The sequence below is a fragment of the Thunnus albacares genome, chromosome 9 (assembly GCF_914725855.1).
Source record: "Thunnus albacares chromosome 9, fThuAlb1.1, whole genome shotgun sequence".
NCBI lineage: Eukaryota > Metazoa > Chordata > Actinopteri > Scombriformes > Scombridae > Thunnus > Thunnus albacares.
Genome location: NC_058114.1, coordinates 24,959,327 through 24,980,552, shown reverse-complemented (window position 1 = coordinate 24,980,552; position 21,226 = coordinate 24,959,327). Strand labels below are relative to the sequence as shown.

The window sequence follows — 21,226 nt, the reverse complement described above, 5'->3', positions numbered from 1 at the left end:
ATAAATAACCACGGTTTGCAAGTTAAAACAGTTGATGCAAGGGCTTGATTTTCTGTTCATGTGTGCCTGGATGTTATCACTATTGGCAACATGGTATTCTTAATTTCTGTCTTGGCCGTGTGCTGTCAACAACCACCCGCGCACACTCTCGCACAAACTATTCTTCTCTCTTCCCTCATTAATCATCATTCCTCTGCGTGTCTTTGATTCTCATAGTTAGATCGCAGTGACACGATGGGTCAGTGGCGTGATGATGATGCCTTCTGCAGCACGGCAATAACCCGGCCCTCTCCTGTCACTGTGATGACTTTGAGGGTGACACTCTAGTGGACAGATGGCTCGAAAACACAGAGAACCTTTGGCAGAGAGATGCCATCACCTGCTGTGTGTGAACACAGTGTGCAAAGACGTGTCCAAAGTGTGTGTGTGTGTGTGTGTGTGTGTGTGTGCGCGCACTTATTAAGCATATGGGGAAATTTCTGTGATGTTTACAGAATATTAGGGACATCCTTGGAGCATTAAGAGGCTGCCCTTTCTCAACCCCAAATACTTTATTTAAATCTCCTGCCTCGTACTTGCTGTTAATTTTAATAAGTGTTCCGTAATTGTCTTTCGTATAGCTATTGTACTGTTATATTCTTTGTTACACAGCTCAGGACCTGCATTATAGTTATTCTCCTGGGCTCAGTACAGTACAGTACAAGTAAATACCAGCTACAGTAAATCCGTGGTTATGTGTGGGAGCAGATGGTGAATCTGTCTAACTGATCCATATTTTTTCACTCGCACCCCTCTTCCCTCCCTCCTCCCATTGGAAAAAGAGTGCGGTGGAGGCTAATGACCTTTGACAGTGTCTGCCAAGAGAACGCCATCCTCAGGTGAAGCCAGGTGGTTCAGGCAGGTTGCCACCATCTGTAGATAGAAACAATTATTTGCTTCAGCTGCAAATAAACACCGCCGTTTCGAGGGGTGCGCGTAAGAACCAATTAATAACGGACAATCACAGCTGCACATGTGGCGTGATTTCTAGGAGGAGACATCCAGTGGTTCTTTGTGAGAAGATTAAAGCAGCAAAATGCACAGACTGTTTTGTGTCTCGCGCTTTGATAATAGACCCAAGAAGGACAGACATGTTCGGACGCAGACGAGGCGCTGTTTGGGATTGGATGAGGAGAGGTCTGCGATCACACAGCAGACTGCAGTAATGATCCGCTGTTGCTTTGAACTCCGATATCACAGCCTCATTTACAGAAAGGGTGGAGTGCAGTGTCAGCCGACTAACAAAAACCCTTCTTAATGTGTTTGCTTTTTAGAATGAAGGCTGGATAACGATCTATAGAAAGATCATGCCAAATTGTAACACAGTAAAACACTGATATTTCATCAGTTTTGTCATGCAGCTCTGTAGTGTACATACTGTATTAATCTGTTCATTTATAAAGAAAAGAAGAGGTAAAGTAGATGACCTAACAGTTAAGAAAAAGTTAAAGAAAGACCTGCTGCGCATACTGTACCTGCACTCATAGCTCTCTCTCTCACACACATATATGTACAAATGCCGCCTGACTCTGCGAACAAACAGCTCATTAACACCCAGCCAGCCGTGTTCAGAGTCTCGCACAGTAAGTGGAGACAGATAATTGCGTTGCACTATGGCAGACAGGGAGAGAACACCACCTGAGACTCTCTGCTTCCAGTAGGCATTGACTCTATATTGATGTTTTTTTTTTCTCTACAGCTGCTGGTGTCTTTACAGTATTATTCATCCTCCCTTGTCAGACAGTTTAAACTTCCTCTAATGAGGGAATGGGGAGAAATGTGGATTTTAAGAGAAGACTGACACAAAGCCTGAGAGCTGAGGGATGGAATGAAAGTGGACGGACAGTTTAGGCTGGAGGGAGGCGAATAGAGAGACAGAAATGAGAGGGAAGAAAGTAAAGAGAATGGCTGGTGGTGGAGGAATTGATGTGAGCAGGCTTCAGGGGTAAAGACAAGGATCAGAAGCTCACTGAATATATGTTTTTTTTTTTCCTGTGTTGCTTGTCAGACACTTAGTGCCTGACTGCCAGTGGTTTTAGTTCAGTGAGCATGTGTGTGAGACAGAGAGAGAAAAAAATAGGTTTTTTTTTTTTTTTTTCCAGAGTTGTGCCTGGACGTCTCTTCTGGCACTACCAGGATTAGAGGTGTCTGTTTAATTAATGCTCCCGTTTTCCCTTCCTTTTATTTCCCTCTCCCACACTTATCCTTTATCTCTTCTCTCTCTGGCTTGCTCCCTCGTGTTCTCCTTGCACTCAAGTACTCAAATTACTCAGAGCTGTACTTCAGAAAGTGCTGTTTTCAGGTCATTGCTTTCTCTATTGTTCGGGTTTTCGAGGTAAACTGTTCCGTGTGTGTGTGTGTGTGTTGCCTGTTTGTGAGCAAGAAAAGTTGGTCTTTTCTCAAGGTAACCAGCTCTTTCCACCAAACAAGGGCTTAAAGGACTGCATTTGTCTTCTCTCAGCTGGTCTGTTATATCTGACACCCACTATTGTGAATGTGTGGCATGTAGTTGCAAACGTTTCTCACATGGACTTTGTTAAGTACAAAACTGTTCAACCCCCTCATGGTTCAAACATCCAAAGATTGTATGGATTATTTTCACTTTTTTTCTTCTTTATTTCCAGGCCCTCCACCAGTTGTACTACGATCCCAATATAGAAAACAAGAATCTGGCCCAGAAATGGCTAATGCAGGCCCAGGTCTCCCCTCAGGCCTGGCAGTTTTGCTGGGCCCTGCTGAGCCCAGACAAGGTACAGTGTGCACAGAAGCACTCACATGGACACACACACACACACCAAAAAAAACATTTAACATCATTTACATCCATCTTATCATCTTTCATAGGTGCCAGAGATCCAGTATTTCGGCGCAAGTGCACTTCATACCAAGATCTCTCGCTACTGGTCAGACATCCCCACAGACCAGTACGAGTCTCTGAAGAGCCAGCTGTTCTCCCAGATTGCCTGCTTCTCCTCCGGCTCCAAGATGGTGCTTACCCGGCTGTGTGTGGCCCTGGCCTCACTGGCTCTCAACACCATGCCTGAGGCCTGGCCTGGCGCCGTGGCAGAGATGGTGCGGGTGTTCCAGGAAGAGGGGGGAGGGGTAGATGGGAGGGCACGCTGCCTGGCATTGCTGGAACTACTTACCGTCCTGCCTGAGGAGTTCCAGACCAGCCGCCTGCCGCAATACCGAAAGGGACAGGTATGTCTGCAGGTATCACTTTGTCCCACTTCTGCAGGTGATGAAGTGTTTATACGCTTTAAACTGAGCATCATATAAATCATGGTATAAAAAAAGCATCATATTGGTACCTGTGCCAAAAAAACAGATATTCTTGATACTCATTAAGCAGAGGGACATGCTGCAGATGAGTGATACACCAGAAATCTAACCCTAGTTCTTCTCCTCTCTCTAGGTTCGGGGTGCCCTGGGCCGGGAGTGGGGCTCAGTGTGTCCCTTACTGCAGCAACTGCTGCGAAGGACGGACAGCCCCGGGGCGGTGAAAGCTCGCGTGCTGCGCTGCCTGTCATCCTGGGTGCTGCTGGATGTGCCCCTCAGCGAGAGCGAAGGCCTGGTGCACGACTGCTTCAGCGCCCTGCCTGACCCAGAGCTCTTCGACACAGCGGTGGAGGCAATCGTCAACGCCATCTCACAGCCTGATTCCCAAAGGTGTGTGTTTGTGTGTGTGTGCATATGTTTTGCCAGCTTGTACACACCGGCACACCGAACCAAAAGGATGCTGAGGAAAGAAATAATGATACTATGGCATGAAAGCTTGCCATGGTAATGAGTGGAGAAATTACACTGGAGCAAAAATGGAAGGTAGAGGGAGAAGAGAGGGAAGAAAAAAAAGAAAGCGATGCATTAGCCAAGGGAAGGGAACAGACAGGGTGGGCACTGGAAGGGCATCAGGGAGGGACTGATACAGGGCAAGTTGACAGCCAGGGGGAGGAGAGCAGCATTTCTCGGTTGGCTGGTGTTGCTATGGTTACAGAGCTGGGGAGAGATGTCATCATGCCCTGGTTGATTCAGACATGGCAGGCACCCATTACCCCTCCCCTAGAGAGAGAGAGAGCAAGCGAGAGAGAGAGAGAGAGAGAGAGATAGAGGGCGGGGGTGATGGGACGATGCAAAGAGAAGAAAGGGTGCTAAGAGAAAGAGGAGGACAGGGGAAGGTGTGAAAGTGTTCTAGAATAAAAGACTTCATCCTCCATACCTCTGCACCGCTTCACAGACAGGGGAGGGGGGTAGGATCTGTGAAGTTGCTGCTGACAAGTCGGTTTAAACGCACCGATGTTGTGCCGAGCAGATGGTCGGAAGACGATTAATGGCAGTAGAGTTACAGGTAGAACATCCTCGGTCTCAGCAAGTGTTGCCGGGCTCCCAAAGGACAGAGTACGTTTGTGAGAATTAGGATGGGATTTTGTTTTTTGGGATAATTTTCACTAAGATTGTCTCTTTTTTTGTGTTATTCTGTACTGATCACAGCCCCATGTTGTGTGTGTGTGTGTGTTTGTCAGGTCCGCCCAAAAGTCTTGACAGTCTCATTAGTTGTGTCTCTTGAGACACATGTAGCCTCAGTTTTTGTCAGCACACTGTGTGATTTATGGGGTTACATTTAGCAGCTGTATTGTGTTTGTTGTGTCTGTGTTTATGTGGGAGAAGGAAAAGAGAAGAATCTGTTGGAAGACCTGGTTTATGTTTTTTTTTACCCACCCTCTCTAGAGTCATAGCCCACCTTTTTCCCATCTGTAGATTCTACTCTCTTTAATTCTTTTTTTATTTTTTTTCTTGTTTATTCTATCTATTTTATCCTTTCTCCCACTCTGCCTATGTTTCTTTGTGCTTTTCCTTTTCCCCGTTCTCTTCTCTCACCATCACTACTAAGCCCTCCTCCGTCTCTTGTTCTCTCCCTCTGTTTAAACACATTACAGTCAACTCATTTGGGGGGATGCTATTGGTCCAGCTGCATCCTGTTGCCAGGCAACCCATTTCCCCTGTCTCAGAGTGTTTCAGTAATTGCAGAGGGGATCAGAGGTGGGGAGAGGGATTGGGGGGTGGGGGGTGGGGAGGGGGAGTTGGAGGGAGAGCATAAAGGAGGAGTCAGGAAGGAGGCAGAAAGTGTGTAACGGCGGGGCAGGCAGTGAGAGAGCAGTGGAAGGACAACTATGATTTAGAGAAGAGGAGTGGAGACTGCAGCAGACAGTCTCAGAGGAATCTCCTGAATGTCATCTCATCATCTTATGAGGGGAAATGAGAGACACACATGAAACCGTTCTGTCCATTTAATTTCATCACATAAACACCAAGTCTTCTTTTCTCTTTTTCCAAGAGTCCATGACCTGCATCTGCAAAGCGCCTTGTTAAAAATGAATGATCCTCTGAGTGTATGAGTGCACACTGCCACTCATATGTACACACACACACACACACACACACACACAGTCACTCACTCAGAGTTAAGTGCAGTCTGTCCATGCGCTGCTCTTACAGAGCTACTCAGAAATCCGAACACAGAGGATGTAGGCCAATACACACACACACACACACACACACACAGGTAGCGCCTTATTAGATGGAGGCCAGATTCATACACAACACATCACAGAAGGGTGGAGCTCTCTCCAGAGAAGGCTGAATCAGCGTGGGCTGCTGAGTGGGGGACTTGGCTTCATAATGTAGGACCAGAGGGCCTGAGGGAAATTAGAATAATAAATGCTTCCTAGGATTTAACCTGCAGAGCAGAGAATGCACATTAGCATAATTTTTTGTTTTGATAATGTCGCTCTATAAGGGATTACATAAGTGCTGAAACAATAAGTTGATTATTATTTCAACAGACAGAAAATTAATTGACTACAGTTTTGATAATAATGATCGTTTGAATAATTTAGAAAGCAAAAAAATGCCAAATATTCTGTGGTTCCAGCTTCTCAGATGTGAGGCTGCTTCTCTCATTCATTGTGAATTGAATAGCTTTGGGGTTTGGACTGTTGGTTGACCAACATGTGGTTTCTGGGAACCTGAGATGGACCTATTTTCATATTTTTCATAATTTTTTGACATTTTATAGATCAAATTTTTTTAGTTTGTTTGCAAAAATAATTGACAGATAAATCAATAATTAAAATATTTGTTAGTAGCTAACCTAGTTTTTTAGGTTTTTATGGGGTTTTTTGTTTTGGTTTTTGTTTTTTTCCTAAATGTCGGTAAAGTCACACAGCCTTGCCGTGTCATTGATGAATATTCATCGACCTGAAGCCATGTCCTTACTGACATTCTCCTGAAAGATGAAGCACCGCCTGCATACCACAAAACCCCCCCAGGGACTGACACACACGTATTATGGTTTACATTTATAGCATTCACACATGCACATAATCTCCTCAGTGACATTCAGATACACACACGCACGCACGCCCTTCATCTCCAAATGTCACCTCTTCTCTTGCCGTCATTAAGTATGACAGGAGGATGTTGTCTGATGTTGTCACATGAGCAGATCTGAGCCTGAGTAAAGGAGTGTGCGTGTAAGCATGTGCACCAATGTGTCTATGTAAGTTTGTGTGTTTGTGTGTGTGTGTGTCAGCAGCACATGTGTGTGTTTTAGCCGGAGCGAGGGAATTATAGATGGCTGAGACAGCAGGGAGAAGACAGAATAATAACTGACAGCGGCGCAGCTCGGAGCAGGAGCCTTGAATAGATTTTCTGGTTGCTGGTAGATGTGTGGGTTTTTTAGGGGGTGGGTGTGTTGGATCAGAGGTTGGACTGACTTAGACTGAGATTTGTTTTGAAATAAACACTTGTCTTGAGAGGGAGCGATAAATACATCAACCTAGCTGTGAGCGATGTGAGTCAGTTTTACATTCACCCGTGGAGGCTACTGTACCTCGCTGTACATGCTACAGAAGGTTCTTCTCCCTCATACGGCGCTGTGTCTGGTTTTAACTCATCTTCTTCAAATGAACCGGACTCCTAACTGTCTGTTCTGGTGTTTCTTTGTCTGTTTGTGTGTCCATGGGGTATAGATATGTGAACACTTTGCTGAAACTGGTTCCTCAAGTGCTGGCTCTCCAGGAGCAGCTCAGAGAGGCTGTTCAGAATGGAGACATGGAGACCTGCCACGGTATCTGCCGCATCGCTGTCACACTGGGAGAGAACCACTCCAGGTGTGTGTGTGTGTTTGTTACCTGTAGACCTCTATCAACATAAAAATCTTACAGTACATATATCTTGGCTATAATTATGGCCATAGGCGATTCAATAAATATTTAGCCTTGGATTGGAATTGAAACATTCCGTAATTCAGAGGTTTTGAAATCACTTTTTATTTAAGTTGCAATAACAAAAAGTACAAGTTTACCTGTGTATCAACTTCACTGGACAGCTGACAAATCACATGTTTCTCTGCCCCACACCCACCCACCCCACCCCTCTCTCTCTCTCTCTCTCTCTCTCTCTCTCTCTCTCTCTCTCTCTCTCTCCAGGACTCTGTTGGAGCAAGTGGATCACTGGCAGAGCTTCCTGGCTTTAGTCAACATGATAATGTTTTGTACGGGCATCCCCGGCCACTACCCAGTCAACGAGACCACCAGCTCCCTTACACTCACCTTCTGGTATACATTACAAGTAAGAGATGTTAGATTCTGAGTCTATGTACTGTAATGTGATGTGAAAGTGAGAGTTTTACAGATAAACAGTCAGTGAATATTTTCCAATTGAGATTATTTTTTACATTTTCCTCTAGCCTCATCTTTTCTAGGCTTGTTAAACAAACCCAAATAATTAGCTTTGCTCATTGTGGTCTGGAAAGGCTGGATAGTCACTTGCTGGAAACTTGCATATTTCAAAGACTCTGTATGAAACATCAACATGAAATGTGCTGATTGTTTGCATTCTCACTGGTTTTTATCACAGTTCTCAAATAATAAAACATTACAGCTTGTCATTTGCTTTCTGTCTTCTACATTATTGCCCATAATCCATTTCTTGGTTTGTGAGTTACTTATTATAATACTTGTAGTGTTTTCTCAGTGTGATAAATGAAATTTACTGTGTATGCCCTTTGTGTGTAAATACCGTGCAAGCCAGAACGGTTGCCTTTAGTCTATAAGGTGCATAAATAATTTTATGTTTCAGACCTAATACTGTTTTTTCTCCTTCTTGCTTGATCATCAGGATGAAATCATGTCGTTTGAGTCTGACAAGCAGACAGTCTACCTGCAGGTCTACAGGCCCGTGTATTTCCAGCTGGTGGATGTTCTGCTGCACAAAGCCCAGTTCCCCTCCGACCAGGAGTACGCATCCTGGTCTTCAGATGAGAAAGAACAGTTTCGAATCTACAGGTAAGTGTGTATGTGTGTGTGTATGTTTGTATGCCTTAAACCTGTTTCTGTTTATTGTACATGCCTATTTCTGCAAGGGTTGGGCGATGTCTGCTAAATTGGCATATGACAATGTCTGCAGTTGGGGGAGGGGTTGTCGTCTGTCCATCTTCACTTCGTGGGAATGGACAGGCGACGTGGAGACAGTGAATCAGGTTAAGTGAAGATAATGTTTTACTCGAGTTGACGACAACTACACTGTAAGTGCAATAAAAGCTTTGCGATTAAAAAGCTAATAAATCCGTGTAAGAGATGGACAGATGACAGGCGCGGCGGCTTTTAAATCACGATGTTATGATGATAGACAGCTCAGTGGTCAATGACTGTCGGCCATGGGCGATGGACAATGGCATTGTCCATCTGCCCAACCCTAATTTCTGCTACGCACAATGTTTCAGTGACCGTCTAAGTGTTTTCAGAAATGACTCGCTGACAGGATGATTGGTCAGCAAATGAGTGTGTTTTTCTCAAATAGACTCTCACTGGACTGCCAGCTGAAAAGGCAAAACCTGTCTGGCACATAGATTAACAGATGAGGTTCCAGGATTGCGTGCCCCTAAAATGTCTGTCTGTGCATGTCTGTCCTTCAGGGTGGATATATCTGACACACTCATGTATGTGTATGAGATGCTGGGAGCAGAGCTGCTGAGTAACCTGTATGATAAACTAGGAAGACTGTTGACTAATGCGGAGCAGCCCACGTCATGGCAGGTGGGTGAGACATGCACACAGATGAGCAAAGAAAAAATGGGAACTGTTTTCTGTTTTTTGGTTGTTTTTTTTTTGAGTGTTGCACAAAGACCAGAACTGAAAATGTGTCATACCAGATTTCATAAACCAGTATTTTGTTTTCTGTTTTTCATTATTATCATTATACTTCAAATTTCAAATCAAAATAAACCTAATGATAAACCTTTTAAACCTTATAAAAAATTTGAAGCATTTTTATATTGATTTTCGTTATTTTAACGTCCTAGAGTAATTTTAAAATAATTTAGAAAACTTTGTAATTGCTGCAACACCTTTTTATTGTCAACTCATGCTTACAAGTACACTGACTGCGTCCTCCTCCTCCTCCAGCACACAGAAGCTTTGCTGTACGGCTTCCAGTCCATAGCAGAGACGATAGATGTGAATTACTCTGACGTCATCCCTGGCCTAATAGGACTCATCCCACGCATCAGCATCAACAACGTCCAGCTGGCAGACACAGTGATGTTCACTATAGGTGAGACAAATGCAGTTATCAGTGCAGTGCAGTGGAAGTTAAGGATAACATGATGCGAAAAAAAGAAGATGTCTCGGTCCAGAAACCCACAAAAAATGTTTCTCATTCAGTGTCTGAACTGTTATTCTCCTACCAGGCGCTCTGGCTGAATGGTTGGCAGACCACCCAGTGATGCTCAGCAGTGTCCTGCCCTTGGTGCTGCAGGCTTTAGGGAACCCAGACCTTTCTGTTTCCTCTGTCTCTACACTCAAGAAGATCTGTAGGGAGTGCAAATACGACCTGCCACCCTACGCAACCAACATAGTAGCTGTCTCTCAGGTATGTGCACACATAACTGCACAACTTCTTTTTTTTTTTTTTTACACGCTACTGCTTTTTCCTCCCAGTTAAGAGCCAATCATAACAGTCTTTTTTTGTTACTTTTAACAGCTGAATGTTGTACATTCCAGAAATAACATTTACTCTTTGAAATCACTTCAGTTGTATTATTTTGGTGTTACTCTTCATTGCTAAATTGGGTAGGTTTTGTTGTGCTGTCAAAATAGAAGAATCACAATGACTCTTCTCTTTTTTTCTCTCTCTCTCAAGGAGGTGCTTATAAAGCAGATCCACAAGGTCAGTTTGTGTCCTCTCCCATTTTTCTCTCTTTCTGTGTCTTGACTCAGTTCAGAAGTGACATTTAAATAAGGAATACTGTGGAAAGAATTACGTAACATGTTTCGCAGCCTGTAGTCTAAGGATGACGTGTTACTGTATGTGTTTAAAAAATCTGTTATATCTGTAATAGAACTACTTACTGCGTACTTGAACTGCAACTAAACCTGCATCGTCTCTTCTCGCAGACGAGTCAGTGTATGTGGCTGATGCAGGCTCTGGGCTTCCTGCTCTCAGCTCTCCCTGTGGAAGACATCTTGAGAAACCTTCACTCTCTTATCACCCCCTACATCCAGCAACTCGAGAAACTAGCTGATGAGACGGTGCGTACACAGACCAACATGTAACAGTACACACACACGCACGTACACAGGGCAGGCACAGTTGGACTCTGGCCATTAGGAACAGACCTCGTGTCTGTGTGGTGTCACTGCAGTGGAACATTTCTCCACGGGACCAGATTGGATTTGACCCTGCACCGTGGGCTAGTGACTCATATGGAAGTAGCTAAGACACCACTTTCTCATGCAAACACTAATCACAGCAAGAGAAGAAGAAAAAAACTGAGTTCAGCAAATTAAAAAGTGCCGACAAACACTTACTCACTGGTCATGCTTTCACACGTGTGTGCGCACAGTCATGCAGAAGACAATTCTGTACCTAGTTTAAATGTCAGGTCTAACAGAGAATGTATTTTCAGACCCGATAGTACAAATGGTACAAATATGGAGCTGACGTTAATCTAAAACTACACACTTTGCTTTTTAGAATCTCTCCCGATTCCTTGTTCCACCATCAGAAAAGACCTCGGGTGGGGTGAGCAGGGACGTCAGCTCAGATGAAGCGTTTCATTTCTCTGTGTGTCTGTCCCCGTCTCACCTTCCACACAACACACACACACACACACAGAGTCACGCACTATCTCATCCTTTCCCTCTGACTTCCTCCCTCTCTTATTGTTTTCTGTCTACCTTCTGATGTATCGGCATTACATCAGACTAGGAAATCAGGTGCTGTGTCTGGAGCCAAATAGTGGCACCTAGTGGGCAGACTTTCAGGTCTACATTACATCAGGGGTGAATGACCGTGATGTCTCATGGGGCTGACTGCAAAAACTGATGGAGCCACTCTTGATTGTGTGGAGCGGGATGTGCACACATATTGTTGTAGGATGAAGTGTTGTGCAGTAAAAGCATCAACATTGTGAGGGAGGTTGATGTTGACAGAGAGATGAGAGATGTGGCTGTTAAAGGGTGTGGCAGGCATCCTCGTCCTCTTCGTAGTCTTTTGGCTCTGTCACATCACCATGGAGACAGTGCTAGTGAAACCCTAATTAGTGATTTATCTGGGGAAGGTGTGTGTGTGTGTGTCTCACTGAGAGAGAGCCTTTACTTTCCATCTGTCGCATCACTGACACACCTGCTCCTCCTGTGATTGACTTGTGTTTTTTCTTAACTAGGACTGAAATTAAAATAATTAAAATGATCTGTATCTACCAATTATTTTTGATTGACAGTTAAGTTATTAAGTAGTATATTTACTCATAGAATGATGACAAATGATGACAAATGCCTCAAAGTATGTCTGAAATTGCTTATGTATTCTAACCAGCAGACAGCAACAGTCTACAGCTAAGCTAGCAGCTCTGTGAATATGTCAGGACAGCGGTGCTAATGTCTGCATGCTAACATGCAAACATGATGATGCTAACATGCTGATATGAAGCAGGTATAATGTTAACTATGTTTGTTTTAGCATGCTAACTTTTGCTAATTAGGACAAAACACAAAGCCGAGGGGATTTTCAATAATTTTGCAAGTATTTAGTGGTAAACCAAAGTATTTAACAAGTTTTTTGGAACTTCTGGATTTTTGAACTGCTGCTTTTACTGTTCAGGGGTAAAATATTGGTAGCATGTCTAGCTTTACGTTGCTAAATGAACCTGATGGGCAGGGGGTGGTATACTAGCAAATTTTTAATATAATAATATTTAAGCAGCTTTTCTTATCTTCTTTTTTTCTCTTTCTTTTTTTTATTCCTCCAGCCTAATCCCTCCAACAAGTTAGCAATCATCCACATCTTGGGGCTGCTGTCCAACCTGTTCACTACACTGGACATCAGCAAGCAGGATGATGAGTCAGCGGACGGCTCAGCACCACCTGTCAAAACAGCACCACCTCCACCTGGACCAAACCCAGTCAGTCAGCACACATCATCATCACTGACGTTAATATGGTTGAGTGACTGGACTAATACAGAATGATCAGTGAAAGTCTGAATCTATGGATGACACTGTACATATTGGCCAATACAAACATGCAGTAGGCTTTATAATCCAGTACATTGCAGATTAGTAGATGTAAAAGGCACATGAGGCACATAGCGCTTGCAGCCATATGAGTTCCACTCCCACCACTGAATACATATAGCTGGTTGAAGGGGTGAGGGTGGCCAACAGGAAAAAATTTTGCCCCGTCACTCAACCATAGTAATTCTGCTGATAGGCATGCACTCATGTGTAAATGCTAACTTCTAATGCTACTGCTTGTTTATGACTTTCTATTCATTCTATACTTTAATGCTGTTTGTTTGTGTGTTTCAGGTTGTTGTGGTTTTGCAACAAGTGTTTGCTCTTATACAGACAGTACTCAGCAAGTGGCTCAACGACTCGCAGGTTGTAGAGGTGAGTCGTCAGTATGTGCGGCCACATACTGTCAGACCTCTGCGTTTCTCAGATATTGGTCCACTTAATCAGATGTGACATTTCAGTGGAACTGATTTCATGTTGTTCCTCAGGCGGTGTGCGCCATCTTTGAGAAGTCTGTGAAGACTCTGCTCCATGACTTTGCTCCCATGGTGTCTCAGCTAAGTGAGATGCTCGGGCAGATGTACAGTACAATTCCTCAGGCCTCGGCCCTTGACCTCACACGACAGGTACACACTCATACATGTGAACGCACACACAAACACACATTAGTATCCTTCCTTTAATACTTTATGGTTACATGCTAAGAGATAAAAGGGCTGTGTATGAGCTAATAAGGCATGCACCAGTGAGTCCAAGGTTAATGAGGATGCAGTGTAAGTTTGTAAAACTTCATCCACAGTTAGTCTGTATTCATGACTACACTCTCAAGCATGATAAAGACTAAAACCCATTTAAAAGATAATCAGTCTTTACAACTTCAATTTAAATTTACTTTCAAAGTCAAAAATAACTAAACAATAAATAGCAATTTATGGGGGTTATAAGCACTCACTGATAATTTAGTGATAATCACATCAAGTGTGTTTACATGAACCCTAGTAGTCTGATTATTTTTATCCTTCTGCAACAACTTGTTTTTTTGTTTTTTTTTTAAAAAAACTGGATTTCTCGGCTGATTTCTGATGTGTAGTTTTACATGAAAAGTATTGCTGTGGCAGAAGTGTGTAGGGATGAAAGAGCATTACTCATATTGTTAGGTCTTTGTATCTAGATTAATCCATTATTTGTAAAATTTGACATTTGCACAGTAATAAAAACTGTGCTGTCACTACAGAGCTTTTTTTCTCACTGCTCCATCAGTGCACATATTCTGACTAAGAGAGAAAAACAACTCAGAGTCATATATCACTGATACACTCAAAACATTCCAGCCTTGGTTCAAAATAATGTTGGGTTGGGGAGAAACCCGATTACTAACCAGCTGTATGTAAATACAGGTTTTACAGTAATCGGGTTACTGCAGAGCATTTAAAGACATTCTGTGGTTTCTCTCCCAATAACCTGGTTTCTTGTGTGCAAGTAAACACAGCGAGTGTCTGACGTGACGTCTTACTGTTTCAGATGGTGCATATCTTTGCCAGCGAGACAGACCACTTCCCACCCATCAAGGCTCTGTTTGAGCTGGTTACCTCGGTAACATTGTCCATCTTCCAACAAGGTAGGGGGTATAGCAGGGGAGGGATTGTGAATACTGTGAAATGTGTCTGTTCAAGTCAGTGGTACATGTGTCTGATCATATTTGATTTCACAGGGTTCAATACTGTTGCTTGGTGTAGAGAGAGAGGGAGGAAGAGCGAAAGTGAACAAATTTGTAACAATAAAAGAAAGCAAATTGGTTTCATATTTTATGCATGTTATGGTGACATATACACCCATTTCTTACTTGAATTGCTTGGAAATACTGATATGATGCTGCATTCTTAGACAATGAAACTCAGCACGGGGGCCACAAATAGGAAAATGACAAAAAGTCAGAGGTTGTTGCACTCTGTTGTCACAGTCAACCTTTAAACGTTTGCATTACACATTAATGTAATTGGAACTACAGAGTGGCCTCTCTGTTCGACGTGTTGATCATTTTATCAGTGCAGACTCCTGTTGGCACTGCACTGATCATTGATTAAATCATTTTCAGAGCTTTATGGTTTGCTTTAAACTGATCAACAATGCAATGTTTCCTATATTGATCTGCCAGGTCTTTGCTTACTCTGTTTTTTAATTATTTATTATACTTTTATGACGTTGTAGGTGAATATACTGTTTTAGTGTTTGGGCAGCATGGAAATGCCTTTTCTATTCTGAACTGTTCAAAGACGTTTTCTCATGTGTGTGTGGCACCTGAGCCAGACTTCTGATTTTCTCCACATAAAACGGTCATCAATGAGATGGAATAATTTCATTACCTACACTTGGCTTTGGGTACTTGTGCCAGCTCTGTCTGCCTCTCCCCTTCCCTTTGTGTTGTCCTTTTTTTCCTTCTCCTCCTTTCCCGCTTTGACTGGTTACGTAATGGCTGCCTCTCCTCCTGCCTCTAAACTCTTTTTTTTCTGAGCAGGTGCCCTTCAGTAGACAGTATCAGTACAGGATACAGTCACAACACAGAGACCACTAGCTTATTCAGTTGGCTGACATATAACATAGCAGGGCGGGCCAGCTCAATGCGGCTGCAGCCACTGCTGTGCTAGGATTAGAGTTGGGCTCTCCATCACAGCCCTCTGAATAAGCCCTGTATTCTCTCGACGGGTTGTGTATGTGTGTGGATGAGGGCTGGAGGGGGGTATTGAGCAGGAAACTTGTTTGGAGTCTGGGAACAGCTAAAGCTGGGCGCTCACTACAGACATTTTCTTCTGTTTCATTACAAGTTTGCTGTTGGAGTCCTTCCAACATCAATCTTGACCCATCGGAGAAAAGCATGTTTGAAAGTCAGGAATCTTGAAGCAGATTCTTCAACTCAGAAGCTTCTACAGGAATTGTGTGTTTAATTGTGCATCATTTGCAACCTGTTATATTTTTAAAAAAGTCTTGTAGTCTGTGTCCAGCATAAGGGAGGTAGTGATATCAAAACCTATCTTGATTTTTTGAGTGTGATTTCATACTGATGGCTATGGGTTCACCTTTGAAGCAAAGGGGATCTTACTGACCAGCTCTGAACGGACCCTTGACAGTAACCTCCTCCCCTGAGGCACTTGTTAAAATCTGAGTGTTGCTTGTTATTTGATCATCATGATGATGTCACTGGTGTTTCAGGGAAGGAGGTAAAAGGGGGTTCATTCAGGTTTGGTGCCCCTTTTCCTCCAAACTGTAACAGTAACAGAGGTGCCTCCTGGGTTCCCACTCCAAACCCACTTTTGTTTTTTTTAGGTTTGTTCTTTTTCTCTCGTTACTTCTTTCTTTTTTTTCTCTCCAAACAGACCCATGTCTTTGTCTTCTGCCTGTTTTTTGTTTTTGGTTGGTCTGTTCCTCCAAGACTCTGCCAAAGCTTCATATGCCCCCCCTTCTCCCCTTCGTTCCTTACTCACGTGTGAATTATTTCAATGAAATATTTTTGAGTTCTCTTTTATTTCCACATGACTGTTGAATCTATTCAGTTGCTGTTTGTATATTATTCTTATTCTCTTATGATTTCTTAAGTTTCATCTTTATTATATTTTAGGACCCAGGGATCATCCTGATATTGTTGATTCATTTATGCAACTCCAAGCTCAGGTGTGTTTTTGGTTTCTTATTTCATTCACTTTGGGTTTCTCTCTCTCTCTTTCTCTCTTTTTCTGATTTCTCCCTCTCTGTCCTCTTCTCCCTCCCTACCTCTTTCTGTTCTTTGTTACCGAACCTTACGGCATCACATAGGCGAGGCAGTGGAATGAAACATGAGGGGAATGTTTGAGAAAGACACCCCCGTCTCTCCTCAAACGCTCTTGATTCTAACAGTCACCTCACGAACAGTAAGGTTCTCATTTTACCCGCTGACACCACCGTAATCCGTTTCTGATATGCTCTTAAAAGTATGCAAAACGCTGATAACACAACAGTCCCTATCTTGTATGTTTACCGTTATTACCTGTAATACTTACACTGTTTTGATTCAATTAACTGATTAGACTATAGACCGGTAGAGATCCTGAACAGCCTCTAAAATGCTGCTAGTATGATGTATATACGGTGTCACAATTATTATTTCTATCAATATTTATCAATAGTCTGCGCTGTCACAGTCTGGTGAAAACCTTGTTTTTCCAAAATCTTCTCAGTAGCCAAGAAAGACCAAAAACAAAGCAAAAAGTCTTATTTTTAGCTAGATGACAGTGCATTTTTACATTTAATATGTTTTTGAAACATTTGCTAAACCCCGAATAACAAGAAATTCTCATAACTCACAGAAGGCCATGTAATCCTTCAATAAATTAATGCATGACAATCTACTATTTTTTGCGCTTACAGTTCCTTTTTTTCCGTAAAGTCAACATCAGGGCATATTTGCTCCCTGGCAAAACATTCAATGCGTTCAGTTGAGTCGTAGATTAAATATTTTAGTTGATGCGGAGCTCCTTGGAAGACGATGTAACGGCGTCAGTATCAGTGATGTGCTCCCAGGTGACTGGTTAGTCTCTGAGCCCAGTCCTCCTCTGATGTCATTCCAGCCCAGAGCCAATCAAAGCCCAAATGAATTAATATTCAACTAATATTAATCAGCTCAGACAAATTGGCTGATGGCTCTTCTGTTTTATATTTTTGTCTTCTGTCTTCATTCTTCTTCCTTTGTTTTCTATCTTTGGATAGATCTGACCTTCATCTCTCTCCCTCTCTCCCTCTCTCCTCTCCTCCATCCTGAATGAGTTCATTATTATGAGATGAGTTGTATTTCTCTTTATCTGCACATGTTAATTACACACTTCTGTTGCATATTCAATCCAGTCAACCAAAAACAAGGAAAAGTAATGTTTCAAATACAATTGATTTCAAGAGACAAAGCCAAAAACCATCATTGCCTTTAGTTTGACTTAAGTTTCCAATGATTTCAAAGTTTGATTTTTTGCAATTTGTTTGTTATACCTGCTGAGTTCTGCATTGGAGGATCTCTGTATGAGTTTGGATAGTTTTTCTTAAACAGACGGAGACAGCACTATAGCCTGGTAGGCAGATCTGTTCTCAGTCCTGTATTGCTGTCAGATCCGGCTACCAGGCTGAGCGGGTATTGTTGATAGCAGTATTTTGAAGGAGCTTATGCAGTGGAATGTGGTGAAGCAGTACCGATTGGGTCGGGCCGACAGAAACATACTCAGTGTAATGCCTTTATCTGCCTCTTAGGCCCTCAAACGGAAGCCCGATTTGTTCTTGTCTGAGAGTCTTGACGTGAAAGCAGTGTTCCACTGTGGTAAGTTTGCACATCGTTCACACACCCCTACACACTGCACTGGGAGTTTTGCTGCAGTACAGTGCCTGCGAAATATATGTGCCTGTCAGTACAAAGTACAAACTGTAAATGTTTGACACCATCCTTCAGTAGTTTATTTATGTTTCTGTCTTTCTCTCCCACTTCTAGGAGTTCTGTCACTCAAATTTCCTGAGGCTCCGACAGTCAAGTCAACATGCTTGTTCTTTGTGAGCACATACATACACACACATGACTTGAAACTTTGCAAGAATATGCATGTTTATAAATGGGTTACTTGGCTTCCGTGTTGCTGATTGTCTGTGTTTCTGCCTTAGACTGAATTGTTACCCCACTGCTCGGATGTGCCTCCATTAGCCAGGGTGGTGCAGGAGGATGGCAAACTGTTGATCCAGGCCGTACTGGAGGTGAGAAGCACCATGTTGCATGTCACTCCACAGAAAAAAAACCATCATTTCACTATTGGTGCAGTTTTTTTACCCACCTTTATTGTAATTAAGGCCTTTCTGTAAAATCTCTCTCTAGGGCATCGGGGGCGGGGCATCTCGGAGCCTGATGGACCAGTTTGCAGAGGTGCTTTTCTGTCTGAACAAGCACTGCTTTTCTCTGCTGGCTGTGTGGTTGAAGGAGGCGCTGCAGCCTCCAGGGTTCCCATCAACACGGGTCACAACTGAACAGAAAGACAACTTCTCCCAGCAGATACTTAGGTAACACCACTGGAAAATGTTTGGATATTACTGTGATTTCATTTTTTCTGCATAGAAGTGCACAATTTCCGTATATTTGTTTGCAGGTTTAATTGCAAATGACTCAACCACATGATTTGTTTCATATGCTTGATAATTGTTTCATGTCCCTCTCATCTCCACTGCTTCCTATCTCATGTAGAGAACGAGTGAACAAGAGGAGGGTGAAGGACATAGTGAAGGAGTTTACACTACTGTGCAGAGGGCTCCATGGTACAGAGTACGCCGCTGAATACTGAAACTCTACCCTTGAACTCTCACCTAACCGTGACCTCTGCCCTCAGTGCAAAACAGATGGACGCCACAACAACACAGTTCTCACAAACCCCATCAGAGAAGATATCATGAAATGATTGTAATGATAACCCGCCCCGCTGCAGGACAAGACATGGAACCATTCCAGCACAGACCTGCCATCGGATTAATGGACAAACATTAAATCCCCAGTGGCTTCAGAGAGGCTATCCTCTCTGCTTCCATTTTTTTTTTTTTTTTTTTCTGTTCTAAGATTGATTGTTTCTCTCTCCCTCCTCTTCTCTCTCCTCTTATTTAAAGGTCTTAAAGGAAAAGCTTTGAGCAGCACTCCCAGCATGCTGCGTTATGCGTCCTTCTATCTCTGTCTTGTTCTGCCTTTCTAGATCTTCCTGTGGCTCCTAGGTTGTTTCCTGGTGATTAGCATCCATATGAAATGGTAGTGGTATCGTACGTAGCTACTTGACATTATTTTTCAGAATAAATCAAATTATATATATGTATATGTATACACATATAGAAATATGGAGGTTGTCAGTCCTGCTGCTGCTAACGGGAAGAGAGAAGGACCAATGTCAGGGGGAGGATTCTGCAGGAAAATGACATTAATTCAATAATCTTTACTCCACCTCATGCCCCCTTTGATCTCTGCATTTGCCAAATTATCATGAAATGTTTTGTGAATTTGTCCTCTTTTTTTTTTTTTTTTTTTTTTTTGTTATATATGCCTTTTTGGGGGGGTATGAGTGGAGAAGGAAAGCCAAACACCACATAACCTGACTAAAAACAGTCTGCTCTCTTGCCCAGCCCTCTTTGTATAGGGCTGTACCTCATGTACATACAGTCCCACCCAGTCATACTGCAGTCTCCTCAGGTTGTAGAGAGTGTTGAATACAGTGGTCCCTAAGGTTGAAGCAGGACTGCCCAGAGCGATGGCTGGAGGGGAAAGGGAATTAAAGTAGCTGGCAGTGAGAAAGGGGCACAGGATGGAAACTGAGAAGGGAACTGAGTATTTGGAGGGATTAATAATCCCGACGTTGGACTGCTTAGTCACTGTAATCGTGCAAAAATATTAATCAAGTTGTGCATATTAACAGTTATTGCTGAACACTTCTGTGTATTTGAGTGCGTGCGCGTGTTCATACCTGTATGTATGAGAGGTTGTGTGTGCACAGATGTATCTTTTTTCCACTTGTTCAGTGCACTTATATTGGACCTACAGTACACATGCATAACTTCCTCCTATCTTTTACACAAAGAGCCCTTTCATTTCTTCATACCACACTCATTCAGACTACTCTTTGCTTAAAGACTGACCAGGCACGTCCAGTACTGCTGCTCACCGGCAATCACACTCATCTATTAAACCTCCTCATCATCTGGAATGACCGGTCAGTGATAATCATTGACCAGACTCATCTACTTATCTGTTATCGATCTCTCACAATGCACACCGACTAGCCTATTGCTCTTAACAAAACGCTTGTGAACAAGCCACCCAAATCCTTTTCATCCATCTGGGTCACTGCCTTGGAGAGGACCAAGAAGGATTAGAGAGCTCAGTAACAAAATGTAAGATCTCTGAGAAAGTTATTGGAACAAGAACAAGCACTTACGTTCTGTGCTCATCCATTATGCTAGAGACATTATTGGTGAAGTGATGTGACGGCTGTAAAATACACTGTCTAGTGAATCAGCAGGACCAGTTGACATCTAATAACACTCAGCGTCGAAATGTATTCTGTGGTCTCTGCTAAAACTTTATCTCAGTCTAATCCTTCTGTCTTATCCGAGGTGCCTGCAGACATGTAGCATGTATGTGTTTTGTGGGGGGTTTTCAGGGTTTCAGGGGACAAACATATTCAATGCGTGAGATACTGCAGAAAGACATTATTTAGGCCGAGAATCGTCTCTGGAGTGAGCTGTCCGGCCTCTTGAGTCTGATTTGAACTGTGAATGACTGGACGTTTAACACTGATCCTCGATCTGTATTGTGGTCTTGTTCTGAGGGGGTAAAACTAAAATAATGTTTGTCACAGTTTAAAGAAAGAGTAGTAGGCGGATGATGGGAGGGGGGTATGAAATGTACATTGTTTTTTTGTACCTTGGCTTTAATTTATTAAATATATCTAAGACTGCAGATCCTGACTCTTCTTTGTGTGGGAGTGGTTTTGTTCTTTTCTTCCATCAGAGGCTCACAGTCTGCACGTCCAACAGATATTTTTTTCAGATCTCTGAAACAATAACACAACAAACACCCGTGTA

General features: G+C 42.9%; 1 protein-coding gene across 1 annotated transcript in view; it reads left to right on the top strand.

The window, feature by feature from the left end:
• The window catches only part of LOC122988999 (importin-13-like), a 25,118-nt gene extending 4,017 nt beyond the window's left edge, over positions 1-21,101 (top strand). The window contains exons 3-23 of the mRNA XM_044361680.1: positions 2,664-2,789; positions 2,884-3,240; positions 3,455-3,708; positions 7,068-7,208; positions 7,527-7,668; positions 8,218-8,384; positions 9,014-9,134; positions 9,504-9,651; positions 9,788-9,969; positions 10,240-10,266; positions 10,494-10,628; positions 12,350-12,502; positions 12,908-12,988; positions 13,102-13,239; positions 14,135-14,231; positions 16,227-16,279; positions 17,879-17,945; positions 18,114-18,172; positions 18,281-18,370; positions 18,489-18,670; positions 18,852-21,101. Coding sequence (XP_044217615.1) covers positions 2,664-2,789; positions 2,884-3,240; positions 3,455-3,708; positions 7,068-7,208; positions 7,527-7,668; positions 8,218-8,384; positions 9,014-9,134; positions 9,504-9,651; positions 9,788-9,969; positions 10,240-10,266; positions 10,494-10,628; positions 12,350-12,502; positions 12,908-12,988; positions 13,102-13,239; positions 14,135-14,231; positions 16,227-16,279; positions 17,879-17,945; positions 18,114-18,172; positions 18,281-18,370; positions 18,489-18,670; positions 18,852-18,948 — 2,817 coding nt within the window. The 3' untranslated portion in view covers positions 18,949-21,101. The remainder of the gene's footprint in view (positions 1-2,663; positions 2,790-2,883; positions 3,241-3,454; positions 3,709-7,067; positions 7,209-7,526; positions 7,669-8,217; positions 8,385-9,013; positions 9,135-9,503; positions 9,652-9,787; positions 9,970-10,239; positions 10,267-10,493; positions 10,629-12,349; positions 12,503-12,907; positions 12,989-13,101; positions 13,240-14,134; positions 14,232-16,226; positions 16,280-17,878; positions 17,946-18,113; positions 18,173-18,280; positions 18,371-18,488; positions 18,671-18,851) is intronic.
• The last annotated feature ends 125 nt before the right edge of the window (positions 21,102-21,226 follow it).